Source organism: Phascolarctos cinereus, unplaced genomic scaffold (assembly GCF_003287225.1).
Source record: "Phascolarctos cinereus isolate Bilbo 61053 unplaced genomic scaffold, phaCin_HiC Scaffold_7;HRSCAF=346, whole genome shotgun sequence".
Lineage (NCBI taxonomy): Eukaryota > Metazoa > Chordata > Mammalia > Diprotodontia > Phascolarctidae > Phascolarctos > Phascolarctos cinereus.
The window spans coordinates 171,710,930-171,729,006 of NW_027556180.1; the positions used below are offsets into that span (position 1 = coordinate 171,710,930).

The 18,077-nt window shown below is 37.5% G+C and overlaps 1 protein-coding gene across 2 annotated transcripts in view; it reads right to left on the bottom strand.

The window, feature by feature from the left end:
* RASA3 (RAS p21 protein activator 3) overlaps positions 1–18,077 on the bottom strand; it is a 289,853-nt gene that overhangs the window by 23,837 nt on the left and 247,939 nt on the right. The window contains exons 15-20 of one of the 2 annotated variants that reach the window (XM_020965141.2): positions 16,902–17,008; positions 14,617–14,694; positions 12,818–12,895; positions 10,329–10,402; positions 3,553–3,659; positions 1,366–1,448 (exon numbers count right to left, since the gene is read on the bottom strand). In XM_020965141.2, the coding sequence (XP_020820800.1) occupies positions 1,366–1,448; positions 3,553–3,659; positions 10,329–10,402; positions 12,818–12,895; positions 14,617–14,694; positions 16,902–17,008 (527 nt within the window). Of the gene's footprint in view, positions 1–1,365; positions 1,449–3,540; positions 3,660–10,328; positions 10,403–12,817; positions 12,896–14,616; positions 14,695–16,901; positions 17,009–18,077 lie in introns of both variants that reach the window. The other variant, XM_020965140.2, reaches the window with a different exon arrangement.

The following is an 18,077-nucleotide window of genomic DNA, read 5'->3' on the forward strand; positions in this document are numbered from 1 at the left end:
TTATTGTTATGTCTTTTTTCAATCAGCAAAAGTCTGCCTTCTCTCTCTCTCTCTCTCTCTCTCTCTCTCTCTCTCTCCTTCACCTTTACCCCAAATGAGAAAGGAAAAAACAAAACCCTGGTTACAAACATGTATAATCAAGCAAAACAAAATTTTGGATGCTCTATAGAGTTTAATAATCTCACTTATTTCCATAGTCAAATATTTTACCAGGGCTGCTAACAGGTAACATTTAGCAACCTGAGGTTCAACTCTGCCCCTTTTCCCAGACTCTCCCATGGAGAAGCGTGCTAGGCAGCAGAATGGCCCCAAATATGGACAGCAGGTATGAAGAAGAGGAGGGTGATGGGACCTGGAAAATGTAATAAGTGGAGAATCGGTCCCTGAATACCTGAGAGCTAAATCTTCCTACCTCATCTTGTTTTGTTTTTTTTTCCAAAGGAAGCCATGAATAGCCAGGTAGCGGCTGGTGTAATTGAGAATCAGAAACTATGACTTTTCATTGCTTGTTTATCTCTCTGGTTTCTTCTAACTACATGATAATCTTCTTGAAATAGGAAAGTTGTTCACCAACCAGCTTGAATTCTAAGCATGCAAAACATGATGTGACAGTTATATAGACCAGTTATTAGGCATCTCAGGGAAGGCAACAATCCAAGTCCACTTCACAGACACTGATACATCTAGTCACAGACGGAAAAACATCTTAGTTGTTTTAAACATTTTAAATAGTCAATAAAAACTAAATGAAGTGTTGCAGAGTCATTTATAAATAGGCTTTTTCCATTTAGTCATATGATCTTCTTTCAATTGCCTAATTTTAAACAAGCTTAAATATAACTGAGAAAAAGCCTGTCACTCACAGGGCTGGGAGCTGCCCATATTGCACTCTTTTTTATTCATGGGACAAATATTACTGTATGATTTCAGAGAGCGGGTGTAACACTCTGTGGTTTTGTTGTCTTAATGCATTTTAAACATTTCTGAGGAGTATGATGTGGCCACCAGGTGATGCTCCGAAAGAGCTAGATTTCTTCAAGTTAATGTGGAGTCAGGACCACTCTTGGAAACTGTTGGAACGATGCCAGTTCATTCTGAAACCACTTCCTGGGCAGGCTTCCATGGACTCTATTGTAGTCATCCCAGCCAAGGAGAAATTTAAGCTTCTCTTGAGGGTTGTTGGACTGGAGACTAACAAAGCCCTTCCCAGAGCTCCTCAGGAATATGAATAACTAGGAGAACCCAATGCAGGGAGCAAAGATGGTGGGTAGGTTTTTAGGGAGTGAAGGAAGAAAGAATAGGAGCTAGAAGAAAACAAGATACACACTTAACAAAAGACAAAAATATCTGAAAGGCAGCACTCACGTTTTTCATTTTGAAGGACTCCTCCTCTAATTTCTCCACAGCCAGAATGTTCTCAATAGGAATGCTATAGAGAGGCTGGTCTCCTGAAGGAAGTCAACAGAAATAGAAAAACTGATGAATAGGGCACAATTTTACTTTGGGCACTAATTTTATTGAATGTTTCTGGCTTGGCTTCTCTAAAGAAGCCATTCACATTTTGTTTTGTAAAAAGGTTTTAAGCCACTCAATCTTTTTTTTTTTTTTGGTGGGGGGGAGTGGACTTGTGATATCATTGGTGTACAGAATTCCGCCAAAATGGATCAGCAACTCATCTGTAGAAAGTATATCTTTCTGCCTTTGTTTTTCTAAAACCTGACTTTGAAATGCTTTTTTCCTCTTTAAAAATAATTTAGTAATGACATTTTTGACAAAGTATTTAGACATGGGATCATTCCTTATGAAAAATAGACCAAAAATATTTAAAACATTTTTTTTTAAAAGAGAGAGAATGTTGCTTGAGGACACTGACAGGTTAAGTGACTCCCTAAGGTCATAGAGTCAGTATGTGTCACAGGCAGGACTTGAACCCCAAGGTGTTCCTGAATCCAAGGCCCAATCAACTCTCTATCTTGTGTTCCATACTGTCTCTTGTCTTTCTTGGCAATTTCAGTCTTTCTTAGAAGTCTGCAAAAGTCTATTTTGACCTAAGATGAGAAGAATTATTTGGGGGAGAAAAATGGGGAAGTAATTAGATACAGTTTAAAAAATCCCATAGGAAGATGTCTTTAAGGTGCTTGGAATTCTTTGTGTCCCTATTGACAGATTCCCTATTAGTGTTCTGCTATCTAACCTTGAATTAGTATAATGGAACAATAATGTCATTCTTGTGAGTATGTACACATACACCTGATGTTGGCATTTGTCAAATTTTGTACTACAGTTACATCATATCTTTGTTGAAAAAAGAACTTTTATGGTGTCCTTGCAAAGCAACATAGTACTCCAACAGCACGATGAATGTTTGTAAAACGAAATTTAAGTACCTATTTTTCCTATTTGAAGTATAATCCTGAGGCTTACATGCTTGAGTGTGTTAAACTTTTAAAATCCTAAAGCAGTAAGAGAGGATTTACAATATTTTTTCTTGTATTAAATGTAGAGAAGAAGAGGAGGGCTGAAAAGGACCAGGCAGAAGAAGAGGTTAGCTCAGATTCCTAAGGATGCACAAAGGGTAAAAAAGGTTCAAAAAGCAAAAAGAATCATGGTAAATAAGTGCTCTAGCCTTTAGAATGCAGAAGAGAGGGGAAGAAAAATGGCTGTGGGGTTGCAATTCTTTCTAAAGGTAGCCAGTTCTGCCCCCATCCGTTTTTAGAGAAAACAGATAGCATGAGGAAATGTCTATTGACCCTAGTCTAGTCTTCATTAACCTCCCATATCAGTGAATTACTTACAGCATAGTAATAGATTGTAATAGATTCTTGGGGGCAAGGACGGTCTCATATCTGTCTTGGGGGCAGTGAGGTGGCACGGTGGATAGAGCTCTGGGCCTGCAGTCATGAAGACCTGAGGCTAATGCAGCCTTAGACACTTAGTAGCTGTGTGTCCCTGGGCAAGGCACTTAACCTTTGTCTGCCTCAGTTTCCTTGTTTGCAAAAGGAGGATAATAATACCACCTACTTGCCAGAGTGGTTAGGATCAAATGAGGTAATAATTGTAAAGTGCTTAGCACAGTGCCTGGCAGATAGCAAGTACTACACAATGTTATTGTATCCCTAATACGCACCACAGCAATGCCACACAATTGGCACTTGATAAATGCTTGTTTTAAAAAAGTGCTTGTTGATTGACTTATTGACAGGAAAAATTGATATTGTTTTTAACCCAACTGTCAAGAAGCAGAAGCAAAGAAACAGGATACCAAGTGGCTGCTTAGGAATTCTCATTCTGTTGGTTTTATGGGCTGCCTAGGTTCATTTTCAAGTGAGAAGTTCTTATAACCTCTCCCTTTCAATCTGGCATTTGACATTCTTAAGCATTTTGGCGGAGGCGGGGATGGCATTGTCAGGTTTTCTCTTCAGAAAGGAAAAAAATCTGTCCTAATAGCCCATGGCCTCTGAGTTCTCATTTTTCTTACAAGCACTGTACTTAGTGCTTTTGAAAAGTTTTGAAAAGTCAGAAAACAATTGAAAAGCGAACCTTTCTTGTTACCTTTGCTTTTCTGATAGGTAAATTCATGATTTGTGAGACGGAACCATCTCTTCTTGAAGTTCTTCATCCCGAAGCGTTTTCTTCCTTGTGCCCTCTTGATCATGAACCTATTATAAATAGAACGGGCTAGTGACATTTGTGGTTTTTTTAAAATAAACACATTTTAGACACATTTCAGTCATATTTCCTGCTGTGACAAAACTTAAAAGTCCAAGAGTACATAATTCTCTCTTTATACTCAGAATAATTAGCCAATGCCTATATATAATCTACAAGCTGTTTCTGAATTTTAACATCTAGTCAACTTTAAACTATTATCATTAAAATATTTAAATATTTTAAATATTAATTTCTATTTGAAAAGCTTGGGTACTGTAACTCCAACTTCAAAAATTAATGATGGGTGGCAAAAGTCAATGGTGGGTTTTTACTAAAAAGGTCCAAGCCCAAATCCTGACCCTTCCCTCCCTCTCCTCATCCCTTCTTTGCATCTTCAACAGTGAATTTATCAATTCTGGTGTGGTAGTGAAAAATGTCAGGAAAAAAACTATGCATTAGAAACATGCCCCAAGCAGTTTTATTAGTACAAGGAAGAATTATATTTTGGAAAGCAACATTTAATGTGCTTCAAGCAACTAAAAGCAAACCACTTTCCAAGTATGAGGCTCACAAACTACATGTAAAAAGACTGCCCATGAGATTTGGGCACTATTGTCCATCCTCTTAACATGGCTCCCATAATCCTGAGCAGAAAGCACAATGAGGCCTTTCCCCCATAAAGTCAGGAAAGGAATGGATGGAAAGCGATTCAGTAGCAACAGAAGAACTCCAATTCTCTCTCTCTTTGCTTCTAGTTTGCCAATGGAGTCAAAGGCAGGCTGAATCATCCCATTCCCTTCTAACAGCTTGGACCAGACAAGCTAAAGGAAAACAGGAAATATGTGTTAGCAGGAAGGGCATCCTAAGCAACCCGAGAAGTTGATCCTTCCATAGAATTGCAATGTCTTCAATTCTGGTGACATTTGGTGGCCTCATCACCTACTTATCTATAGCATGATCCCTTCTTCTTCTTAGGGTGGGAACCATCCTCATGGAGATAAGTTTAGTTATATGATGATGATAATAATAGTAATACCTATCATTTATATTATAATAGTTTACAAGGTGCTTTATAAATATTACCTCATTTTATCTTTCACAACAATCCAATGTGGTAGTACTATCATCTCCATTTTACAGATAAGAAAATGGAGACAGTAGAGGATAAAAGATTTGTCTAGGGTCACCAAGAAAGTAAGCATTTGAGGGAAGATCTGAAGTCAGGTATTCCTGACCTCTCATTCAGTGTGCTATTCACTGAAGTACCTGGCTTCCTCTAAAAATGATCTGGGCATGTGTTCCCTTTCTTCAAATAGCTCATAGCTACCCTAACAAAATATGGGTCTAGAAGAATAGGATTTTTGAGGACTTTCCCCCTCCATCTTACTCCATTCTCTACCTGCCCCCCACCCTGCACACCAATTCTTCCCTTCCAAAATCAAGGAAATTTGGTGGCGTAGTGACTGACTACAGCAGCCAGAAGGTACAGTGGTTTGAGTGCTGGTCTTTGAGCCAGGAAGACCCAAGTTTAAATCCAGCCTCACATGCCTACTAGCTGTGTGACCCTGGACAAGTCACATATTCTCTTTTGTAGCCTCAGTTTCTTCATCTGTAAAATAGTAATAATAATAGCACCTACCTCACCAGGCTGTGGTGAGGATCCAGTGAGATAACACGTGTGAAGAGGTTCACAAACTTTAAAGTGTTATTTAAACATTAGTTATTATTTTGTTCTTAAACTGTGTCACTACTTAGAGGGGGGCAGGGAGAGTTCAAATTGGCTCCCCATGAAGTCTGTTAGAAACATTCACAAAATAAAGGGGGTAGGCTATAGTAGGCAGCTGAAATGGCAGGGTGTTTTTTCCCCTTTCTTTCTTCCTCCCTTCCTCCCTCCTTTCTTTCTTTTCTTCCTTCCTTCCTTCCTTCCTTCCTTTCTTTGTTTCTATAAAAAAATGGAGAATCCAACCAGTCATGAAGCCTGGATCACACAACAGAAAGAGTGAAGGTAGTCATGAAGACTGCTTCTCTTTTCAAACCTCGTGGCCTTACAACAAGGTAATGAAGAAAGTCTCAGCCTGAATCTTCCCCCTTTCGGTCCAACAAATTATTCCCCACAAAGCAACAGCAAAAGTGAAGGAGGTAGGTAGTGATGGGGTTAAAAGTGTGCCAGAGTTTTTCTGGAATTTGCACACCAAATATCCAAGGAGGGCTGCAGGGCTTCCTTGTCCCTGCCTAAACTTCAGCATTCCACTCTTCAGGAAGTGTTTAGTTTCAAATGAAAAAGCAGCAAAAGGAAGACATTGTGTTACTTGGAAAATACCAGAAGCAAAGAGAAACAGGATAATTTCTTCTACCTGTGAGACATATTACAGGTTTAGCCCAAGGAGTTTGCTAATGGCATCTCAAGTATGTCACGAGAACCACAACTTCCTTTCCCAAGTCCAGACAAAAACATCTGCAGCAGCTCTTATTGGCACCTCACACGTGAGAGACCACCACAGGCTAAAGGGATGTGCCAAGTGCCTCCTGATATCTTACCTGCATGAACTATTACCATCAACTGTTTTTATTGCTAGGTTAAGAATCCTTTAGCATAACAGCCAGCAGGCCAAATAAGAAAAGACAGAAAAATAATCAGGCATAAGCATAATAGAAAAAAGAGTTAGAAAAACTAAATAGGAAAAACAAGGCTGGGGATGGTGCTGGCATAGAAAATTAATAAATACGTGTGTGTACGTATGTGCGTATGTATGTGTGTATGTGTGTGTGTGAATGTGTATATGTTTATATACACATTATATTTATATTTATTTATTTTTAAAAGAATACCAAAAAATATTGAATCACACTGGAGGACATGACCTCTAGTAGGGAAGGATTACTGAAAATACACCTTGATTTAAGCAAGCTCCAAAACCGAACACCCAGAGTCACAGAATGTTCCGAAAAGAATCCTAAGAGATCATTTTGTCCAATCCTCCCACTTTGCAGATGAAGGCACGTCTCAAGAGAAACAGAGGGATTGCTTTACCAGAGGATCTCATCAATGCGAGGACCTTCTCCGACAATAGTATTCACTATATGGTTTCTTGACACACATACTTTCCCTAGTGCCAAAAATATGCCCAATTATTAGGGAATGGCTGAACATGTTGTGGTAGCTGAATGTGATGGAATATTACTACGCCATAAGGAATGACAAATACATGACAGTTTTGCCTAAAATATGCTCCCAAAGACTGCTAAATAAAACCTCCTCATAGCATGACTATGACTGACATGGCACTTTCCACTTGTGCAGTTTAGCAATTGTTAACAGAAAGGAAGGATGTGTGGATATTAACTTGGATAGGACGTAAGTGCTAACTTTGATAGTAAGTTACTAACATTCCCTGTTGTATTTGACAAGAGTTTTGCTTCCTTTTAATATCATCTTTTTTTTTAGCATTGCTATAGTCATCATGTATATCATTTCATACAAGCCTTCTTCCATTGCTCTGAATTTTTACCATTCATCATTCTTTACAGTACAGTGATAGTCTAGTTCATACATAAACCTTCGTTCATACACATATTGTACATAAAACAAGACAGACCACTGATTGAAAATGAAAGCTCAAATTGCTATCAGCCCCTAACTGTAAGCTTTATTCATCTATTATTCATCCAACAAATATTTATTGAACATGTATTAGGTGCCAAGACATTGTACCAGTTGCTTTATTCATCAGTCATTTGAGCCATTTCCTAGAAATTTGTGGTTAGGCTCAAATTTAATGTACTAGGTCGACTCTGTGTTTGTCTATGTGCATGACTTCTAGCTTGAGTCAATTCAAGTTTTTTAAGACATAAATTTTTTAAGCCACACAACCTAAAACAAAGTTGAAGTTCAAGGTATTCTTGTGACTGTGTATGTGTAGTCTAGACTCTTACTATTAAGACAAAACAACAGTTAAATAATTTTTTAAATGAGGTATTGCCAGCACATATTAACATTAAATATATTCAAGATGGAAGACTGGTCTTGAAAATTATCTGTATGGGCTCCATGTTCAAGTTAGTGAAGTCTCTACATCACTAATGGCAATGAAGAATAAGTAACCCCCATTGAGTAAAACAATGGAATTCAGGCTGGGAGCCAGATAGTGACTTCCAATGAGGGTCACTGTTGTTTACTCATTCTGAAAACCTGATGTGGGGATGAGAAAGGTCCTGCAGTTCCTTAGGAAAAAACTCTGGGGCATGGAAGCCAAGTCCACAGATGTGGAATTTCCCAACTTGGCTTTTATGGAAAAGGGGAACAAAGGCCCCAGTGAAGATTCCTATCATGCCCTTGAAATCACCAGAGCAGGCGCAGTAAGGTGGTGAAGTGTATAGAATTCTGGCTTTGGAGTCAGGAGGACCTGAGTTCAAATTCGACCTCAGACACATTATACTCATTAGCTGTGTGACTGTGGGCAAGTCACTTAACCCTGATTGCCTCACCAAAAAGCGAAAGAAGGACAGAAAGACAGACAGACAGAAAGAAAGAAAGAAAGAAAGAAAGAAAGAAAGAAGAAAGAAAGAAAGAAAGAAAGAAAGAGAAAGAAATCTCCACAGCAACCAGTCTCATCTCCTTTTCCAGTAAGGTTTCTAGATAAAAAGTTTGGGGAACACTATAGACATGTAACGTCAGGATTCCTACAAGGCATTTGACAAAATTTTTCATGAGACCTTGTGGAAGAGACAAATATGAGATAGTTAAGGAAACCTGTTTGGGGCTGAATAAAAATATAGAAAGAGTTTTGATTAAAGGATCAGTATCTACCTGGAGGGAGATCCTCAGTAACATCCCTCAGTCCCCTGGCCCTAGCCCTGCCCTCTTTAAATTTTCTGTATGAACACATAGGCACAGTAATCCAATTTGTAATGGAGCATATCTACTAAATTGTATGATAAAATTAAGATTTAGATGAAAACTTGTTAGGCCAGAACTAAAAAGACTGTACAGTACAAAGAGCATTGAATTAGGGATCAAAGGATTTAGGATTGAATCCCAACACCATTTCCTATTTACTTCATAACTTTGGGCAAGTCATTCAATCTGATACAGACTCAGTTTCCTCATCTGTAAAGTGATGGGGTTGCACTAAGTGATCTCCAAGTCTTACTTTGCTTTAAACCCTAGGACCTTATGATTTCATCACTGTGGATACATCCCACATTGACACATATTGAAAACCTTTCATGCCATGGCAACTGATCTTTATGAGTTGCTATGGCTTAAAATAATGGTGGCCAAAAGTGTACATAAATATGTGTGCACAGATACTGAAATATAAAAATATATTTTATATTAAAAATATGTATATAAAATGTGTATATATATGTATGTATGTATATATACACACATATATGTGTGTATCATACCTTATAACTAACCTCTTGGTGATGAGAAGATAAAATTTAGCACAGATAAATGCAAAATGCTACATTTTGTTTAAAAAAGAAAATACAACAGTTTTGCAAGTCCGGAATGAGGAGGCCCTGACTTAATTGGTCAAATGGAGATTTGATGCCCACCTATTGGGAATGCCACAGGGGGCAGTTTTACACTGGCTAGGACATGAAATTAGATGACCTTTAAAGCACCCCCCCCCGGGTCGCAGAATCTATTATTCTATGAAATGTGTGCTTAACAAGCCTGAAACAGCAGGAATGGCATTTAGCATTTAGTTTGGACTCACTTTGAAAACTGACTCTGCTACTTAGTTCTTGAGCAAGTTGGGCCCCAGCTTTTTAATCCAGAAAGTAAAGGGATCAAACTTAAATGGTCTCTTAGCCCCTTTCCAGCTCTAGCACAGAGGTTCTTAACCGGTCTTGTATCATGGACCCCTCTGGCAGTTGGTTGAAGCTTATGGACCGTTTCTTGGAGTAATGTTTTTAAATGCATAAAATAAAATGAAATATATAGGATTATAAAAAAAAACTAATTACATTAAAATACAGTTATCAGAATATTTTAAAAAACAAATTCACGGACTCTCTTCCACCTCCCAGTTAAGAATTCCTAGTTATAAGCCTCTAAGTCCAAACGTCACTTTCTTTTCACAGTTTAGAAGGCAGGTAAGGGCTTTTTCTCAGTGATGTGGACTGAAAATAAAAGAAAACTTTTTATAGTAACAGGGAATATAGGATTGTAGGGATCATAGATTATTGATAGTTTTGAGTTCTCTGGTAACTCTTAGAAGCAAGCTGTTAGACAAAATAGGTTTGGGGAATTATCTACAGATTTAAATGATTACTGCTAGCATTGAGTTCCATCAGCTGACAGTTGATTTTCCTACTTGGGTTTAGTTAAAGGCTTAAAACAATGATCTCTATAAATCATTGTTTTGTGGTTCCAGATTTTCCCTTGGCTTGTGCAAGAGCTTGGACAACCTCCACATCAGAATCCTGGCTTTGGGTATTTCATGATTTGTTAATTAATTTTGCATTAACTGTGACAAGGCAAATTGGAGAGCTGTCATTTCTAGGCACAAGAGGAAAACAGATTTTTTTAAAAGGAAAAATTAAAAGTGGAAATCGAGCAAAACAATATTAGGAAAAGCCAAAAGGACAAAAGCAAAGTGACTCAGATTTCTCTTCCCTCCTGCTCACATCTCAGAATTTCCACTTTGTAATAAATATAACCTTACCCTTCTTTAAGTAATATAGGTTGCTCTATACTCTTGTGGTCTCTTCTTCCAGAGGATGAAATCAGATCTAAGAACTTAATTGGGAAAATGTCCAGACGGAAGGCAGGTAGGAAGGAAGGAAGAAGAAAGACACTGGTTTAGAATGTTTATAATAATGAATACAAAAATTACCCAATAGGAGAGATGGAAAACCTTTTTGCCAACCCTCTGAGATCAACACCCATATACACCGTACATATCTTCTATGTACATCGTTGTTTTCATGTTGTCTCCCCGACTAGCATGTGAACTCCCTGAGGGTAGGGACCCTGTTTTTACCTTTCTTTGTACCCTCAGCAATCAGTGCAGTATCTAAAACAAAGTAATCTCTAGCTCTAAGGACACTTACTCTGAAGGAAGTGAAACAATATCCCAAATTCACAATGAGGTGTAAATTGCTAATAAAAATGAAGTCTGCATTCTTTTTGAGCATTTATATTTTAAGAGGGGACATAGGGCTAAATTTCTAATTGGGGAATTTAAGATCTCTAATTTAATTTAATCTAGTTTAAGATATCTAATCTAAGATATCTAATTGGGAAATTTAAGATAATTGGGGAGTTTAATCCTATAGGTGGTCTACAGGTAGCTTTTTGGGGTCTGGGGTCTTCCTGAGTCCCTGGAAAAAATATCTTGCCTGTCAAAAAAGCTTTTTTCTTCAGTGCAACTCTGACTTCCCAATTCCCTAAAACAACTTCCTAAACTTTTAATTTCCCCTGGGATTTTAGCTGTTTGGAATAATAAGAGTGCCTGTCAATATAATTGAGTAGCAACCCACAGTTAAGTTTGTGGTTTGTTTTTAGAAGGGGAGTGAGAAACAGTCAAAACTGTTCTTAATCAAAAGCTGAATTTAAAGGAATTTAAAAATTAGTCATTTTAAAAAGTTTCATTGTAGTCCTATATCTCTGAGCACATAATCATTTACTTCATTTTAGTTTTATTCTAGAAGTTTCTATTCTAGGATCATTTAATTCTAGTTTTATTTTTATCATGGTCTTAAAATAACACATATAAAATGCCCATTTTTCTAAATGTATCTGGACTCATCTATGATCAAGCGCATAAATGTGCACATGAAAAAAAAAGGCTATTCCTTGGCCCCATCTCATGGCCCTTTCTATGACTTGCTTTTTGTCAAACCAATACTAGCATCTCTATTGGAAAAGGAATGACAATCTACTATCCCATGGCTCTAGTCACAATTCCCATGACTGTCTGGACCAAAACTTTTTTCATGGACTACAGTTCCCTTATGTACATTGTACCCTGCAATTAGAAAAGGGCAAAGATTCTCTCACTTTCGCATTTGCATTTCCCCCTCCTCCCTAAGGCCCAGGACAGTAACTGGCACATAGGCTTCATACACACTTGTTGATTGAGTTTTCTACCAAATTCTCTCTTACATTATGACAGAAAGGTATTGAAATGTTTTACTATTATCAATTATCTATCCATAGCTATCAATTTGTTCTAAAAACAAAACCATATGAACTTTTATAAATTTAACTATCTTATTTGACATGTATTCTTTAAAAGGGAATTTTGAATAATTAAGTTTTAAATAATCCTGAAAAATTATTCAAAATTCCATTTTTTCTCTCAATGCTTTCTGATTAGAACTTGACATTTTCAGATAAGAGCAATGTTATTTCTGCTTTTCTTGAGACAGAAATAATGTGATAAATTCAAGTCCAAACTCTCAATTGAACTGTGCACATCTTTCCACATTAAATGAATTTCCAGCAGTTAATATATTGTTTGGTTCCACTTTTTTAATCTATTGCATAGCCCTTTTTCCTTTCTATTGGGGTGTTCATACCATTTAAATTAAAAAGCAGACTTGTCTTCTACCATTCTTTGTTAAACTTCCAGCAGCTGAATGTTGAGGGGGGGTAGGGAAGGCTCATTTTCGAACTTCAGAAAAATCACAGCTAGAGGTTCAGTGTTTTTGGCAAATATGTTACTATAGTCCTGAGAAACTTCCCAGAGCACTATTTCTCTAATGATGGTCCAATCATCCAAACACGTAATACTCTGTAATTCATGTAAAAGCACAGAGGCTGAAGGGAACAGGCTTGGGGTGGGGGTGGGGGGAACAACGCCAAGACTAGAGGAGAGTAAGGTTAGTGACAATTAGAAATAATGAACTCAAGAAAAATGATCAGAGAAAGAAGAGAAAGCAGTGACATCGTGAAAATATGAGTGTAGAAAAGACTGAGGGATGAAGAAAAAATGAAAAAAAAATTGTAATAAGAACTGAAAGGGCAAAGAGGAAACTCAAAATTCATTCAGAAGCCAGAAAAGGACCCAGGACAGAAAAAGTATGAGAACAATGTCCTCTGGGGGGGGAGGGGAAGGGGAAAAAATATATACATATATGTAAATATATGTATATATTTATAATGCACAAATGACCAGACAACTATTGATTGATTACTTTTATTACTTACATTTTTTACTGCATCGGCATATTTCTGTTCATTGAAGAAATCATAGAATGTAGCCATGTAAGACTCTTTGAAACTGGCCTGTAACAAAACCATTTTGTAATAGGTTTTGGCTCACTCCTAAAAATCAGAATAATCAGAAGGCTCCAACAATACTCAACCAAATATTGTGGCAATTTAGAAATGAAAAGAAGAGAAGAGAAAGGCAGAAATAGTATATCTCACTTTTTAAAATCATTGAGTAAATAGCTAACAAACTGCTGTTCTGTGAATCTTAGTACTTTATAGAAGTACATTAAAAATTTGTATATTCACCAAATTTATATAAATTTAAACCTATTTTTAACAGTTCTGGGGGAATTAAATACTTAAAGGAATCCTATAGTGAATCCTTTAATAATGCTTTAATTTTAAAAACTCCTTTATTTGATTTTTTAAAAATTATGGATTTTTATACATAAGGTTTTTAAAATGGGAATATTCCTCTATCAACTAAAACTATAATAATTAAAATGGTGCTTTAAAAAATACTTTTAGAGCTCTAGTTTAATGTAATTTTTTTAAAAAGATGTATTATTTTTTGAACATGAAACTATTTGAAGCCCTGTGCATAGATCCCTGCCCTGTAGACCTCTTCCAAACCAATAAAATTTAGGGAAGACTGAATAAATGGAGAATGTGACAAGTCACTGCTTACAGGGCATTTTGCTAAAAACAAATAAATAAATAAATGAATTTTTAAAAAGTCTTCTGTCTCACTTATATTGAGAGGAACCAAAAGGATTTGCAATTAAATAGTAGCTGGGTATCGCCTGTGATTCAATAAGCTTAGTTGCACTTAGAGCCTAACCACTGCATAAAACACCACAAAGAATACAGCAGAGGAGAGCAAGGGGTGAGGACCCCATTAACACTCTGAAATGAAACTGAAATAAGATCTGTTTGTTGAACTAGATATAACATGAACTTGACTAATGCCTCATGCTTTCTGGAAAAGTGAAGAATGGAGTAGACCAAGATGGTTTCTACCCCCTTTTCAGCCTGTGGTTATTTTTAACAAAGCCTATCTTTACCTACATTTCCCAATTTTTAAAAAAACTGTTGTTGTTGTTGTTTGAAAAATTAAGAATATACCCAAATACTACCATTCTTACAGCTATTTCTGGTGTGGAGTTCATAGTGAAGGCCTGGGGCAAATAATGAAGTAGCAAGTATTCTGTCTCCTCACCACCTCAAAATAAAATCCTACCACATATACAAACAACATTTTTTTATACAGGTTAAAATAAATTTTACAGGTAGTTTTACAGAAGATTTAAAAAAGAATGACCATTTCAGAGGCATGGGTAGAAGGGGCAAGGGAAATACTACCCTTCTTGCCTTGATGACAATAGGGGTTGTTATGGGCCTATTATATGCATAATGGCTCAACATTTAATATGAAATTATCCCTATTTGCTCCCTGTCTTCCATGCCCTGGCCAAGCAACAAACTAGAGCCTAGAACTAGACTGTTCCCTCCAATGGCCCTGACTCCTAGGGACAGCTCTACTAGTAATAAAGTTGAAGTGAATGAAGAAATACAACTTAAATTCTGTATGATCTTTTTCTCTGCCATAGGGAACAAAGCAAGTAAGAAAATCAGTAAAATCTGGCTATTTTCCAAATTTACAAATAAAAGCTAGAGAGGTAATTGGTGCTCATTATGTGAACAAAGTACTTAAATGCCAATTGATTGTTTTACTTTTAGAAAGCAAAGTATACCTAACAAAGTAGAGGGGAAAAAAAAGATAAAAGACTTACAGATTTGGATTTGGATAAACTGCCCAGGGTCTGTATGGTCTTGGAGATAAGTGTCAAGGTTCTAGAAGTCTGTGGGTCCTATCAGAGGCAACAAAACAGAAACATTATGTGTTGGCTCAAATTTAACACAAAGAGCATTCACAGCAACTGGTTCCATCACTTTGTGGCAAATAGAGGGAGAAGAAATCGAAGCAGTGTGTCAGATTTATATTCTTGGGCTCAAAGATCACTGCAGATGGTGACTGCAGCTATGAAATTAAAAGATGCTTGCTCCTTGGAAGAAAAGCTATGACAAATCTGGACAGCATACTAAAAAGCAGAGTCATCACCTTACTGACAAAGGTTTTTCCAGTAGCAATGCATGGCTTTGAGAGTTGGACTATGAGGAACACTTCACACGACAGAATCAATACTTGTGAATTATGGTGTGGGAAAAGAACTTTGAGAGTTCCTTGGACAGCAAAGAGATCAAATCAGTCAGTACTGAAAGAAATTACTTCAGGCAATTCACTGAAAAGTCAAATACTGAAGCTAAAGCTTAAACATTTTGGCCACATAATGAGAAGACAGGACTCATTGGAAAGACTGATGCTGGGAAAGATGGATGGCAAAAAGAAAAGGGGATGGCGGAAGATGAGATGGACAGTGTCATGGAAAGACTTGGACAGATGAAGTGGAAGATAGAAAGGCTTGGTGTCCATGGGGTCATGAAGGGTCAGACACAACTGAACAACTGGACAACTGAACAACAACAATGAACTACAGTTATCCCTTCCACATAGAAGGCATAGAATCCCACCAATATGGAACATTTTGGTCCTTTATACCAGAGAAGAATCTTAATTATTACGGTATTAAAAGATAAAATATGCTGCCATTATATGATACTATATATATTTTATGCATTTCTGAATTTCTAATTTTTTTCCCATGTCTTTGTGTTGTCTATGGCTTCCACAAAACTCCCCCCAAATTCCCATCTAATTTCTTATGCTGACCCCACTGCACCCCCACCACATACTGAAACCCTGATGGGGAAAATCACAATATGGAAGGCATAACTATAGTTGGGACTGACCCTAGAGATAAGAATCTTATCAAAGTTTGTAAAAACTGAGTCAAGTACTCATATGGTCAAATATTAAATTGTATACCTTAAAAATAAATCCAAACACATAAATATCTAAATATATGACATATCTCTTGTGTGCATACAAGAGAGGCATCCTGGTGTACTGGAAACAAAGGTAGCCTGAGGAGTCAGAAAATCCTAGGTTCAAGTCCCACCCCCACACATACTGGCTGATTCAACCTAGTCAAGTCACCTAGGCAACTATCTTATGCAATTTAAGTTGCATAATTAATTACAGATCTTCCTTGGTAGAGGGAGCTTCCCCTCTGGGAAAGTGAAATCACAAGTCAGGACCAGGGGGAAAAAATGCATAAACAACATAAATGAAACATTCATGGTGCTATATATAGAACCAGAATATTGTAAATTAATTCTGACACCCAAGTGAGTAGGGCATTCACCATTTTCCAGAGGAAATACATACACAGGTCTTCTTCCAGGTTACAGGATCCAACTGGGAGCTGTGCAAAGCTCCTACTTATCCCTCCAGATGATGGTCTGTTATTTCAGTTTACCTTGTAATATTCAAATGGCTTTGTGGCTTTAATGTGAAGGGAGTTCTGTAGGTGACAGCAGGTTCCATGAGGACAGGGAAGCCATCTTTCTCATTTTTCTCTCCCTGCTAACATCTAGCTTGTTTAGTGAATGGATTAGTTTCCAATGGGAGGTATATGTGCATGTATGTGTGTGTGTGTGTGTGTGTGTGTGTGTGTGTGTGTGTGATAGACACACACACACACACATATACACCTAAATATTCGATTCTCCTTTGGAAAAATCCTAGTGGTGACAAAGGATAGATTCCAATTTCTCATTTTTATGTCAAGCTGCTAAGTCATCAAGAACTTTTAAATGTATCATTAATCACTGTCAAAGTACACCACCATCAGAGCTGGTGAAAGCTAAAATCAAAGGGTAGATAAGTTCCATGATGCAATCTATCTTTAGTCAGGCATTAAATGGTAGGTATTTGTTATAGTCATAATCCATTCTATAATAGGCTGATCCCTGCTGCAAAAGGTCATTTTTACATCTCAATCTTCTACCTTCCTAACATAGGACACAGAGAACTTGGCAGGAAGCTCAACCTCATCTGTGTTACAGAAAAGGTCTGACATGACAGGGAAGGGAGAAAAAAAAATGAAATACATACCGTATGATGAGGTGTGAGCTGAAAAAGGTTTGGTGAAAGGATGGCAGGAGCAAAGAATCTAAGAAAAATAAAGCTGCTCACAGCAGTGTATCTCACATCCAGGTCACCTGTAACCAAGAAAAGACATTTCATCCTGGACTCTGGAAGATAACGGGAATCGAAGGGAATTTGTTACTTGGTAGAACAGATACAGTTTGGGCACAGTGGATGGCTCTGACCTAAGCATGATCTTCAAATCAGAAGTTCTTATTGGAGAAAGCATTGCCTTTTGGGAGCAGCATCAAGGACACAAGAGGTGTGCCAAAAATACATAGCCATTTGTGAAGAAGGGGATAACTACTTGCCCTTGGAAGCTAGTCTTTGAACAGCACTGGGAAGCACCTTAGTTACCTCATCAAGTTGATACGTTTTTTTTTTTTAAAGCGTGAAACAGATTAGCTTGTCTTTGGCTGGATTAGGTCCATTGCATTTAATAAACTTGAACTTTCACTGTGGAAGGGATGGATGGTCATGCTGTAGTCAAGTAGGGCAGGAAAGACCAAGGGTTTCCAAAGCTCTCAATTTGTAGATCAACAGAAGCAACCTGAGCTGTCACTAAAATGTTCTGTTGCTTGGGTTAAATTATTTATGGTGCCCATGTGAACAAATATGAGGTCAGGCCCACTTATAATATGGTCTGCATTGCCAGCTACCTACACCAAACATGATTCTGTGGAATAAAAGAGAGGATGGAATTTGGGGGGCACCCTAAGTTGCAAAAGGAGATCTCTTTAATCATGCTAGAGATCTCTTTCAATTTGGAAGCATTTTTATGAATGACTGCTTCTAACAATCCAGGACCCTTCAGGTATGTTTTCATAGTGCCCTACAAAGTAACACAGTGTGACCAAAGCTATTACAGATGATATGTACATTGCCCTTGCTTTGAGAGGTAAACTATCCCCTCTCTTGGACTAATGGAGAAACTTGGACAGAAAAGTTGGAAAGATGACTAAATATTGTACAATAAGGCAGGACCATGACAAATCAGTCTCTCAAGCATTGTTACTGGACCAGGCAGAAATCTCTGTCCCCTACTTCCTTCTCCCTCTCATTCTGCTATTCCAAAAGTGTGAAATGATACACATTTTTCCAGAGGACCCATTTCACTCTGCTTGGAAAGGCAGTGACCTATAG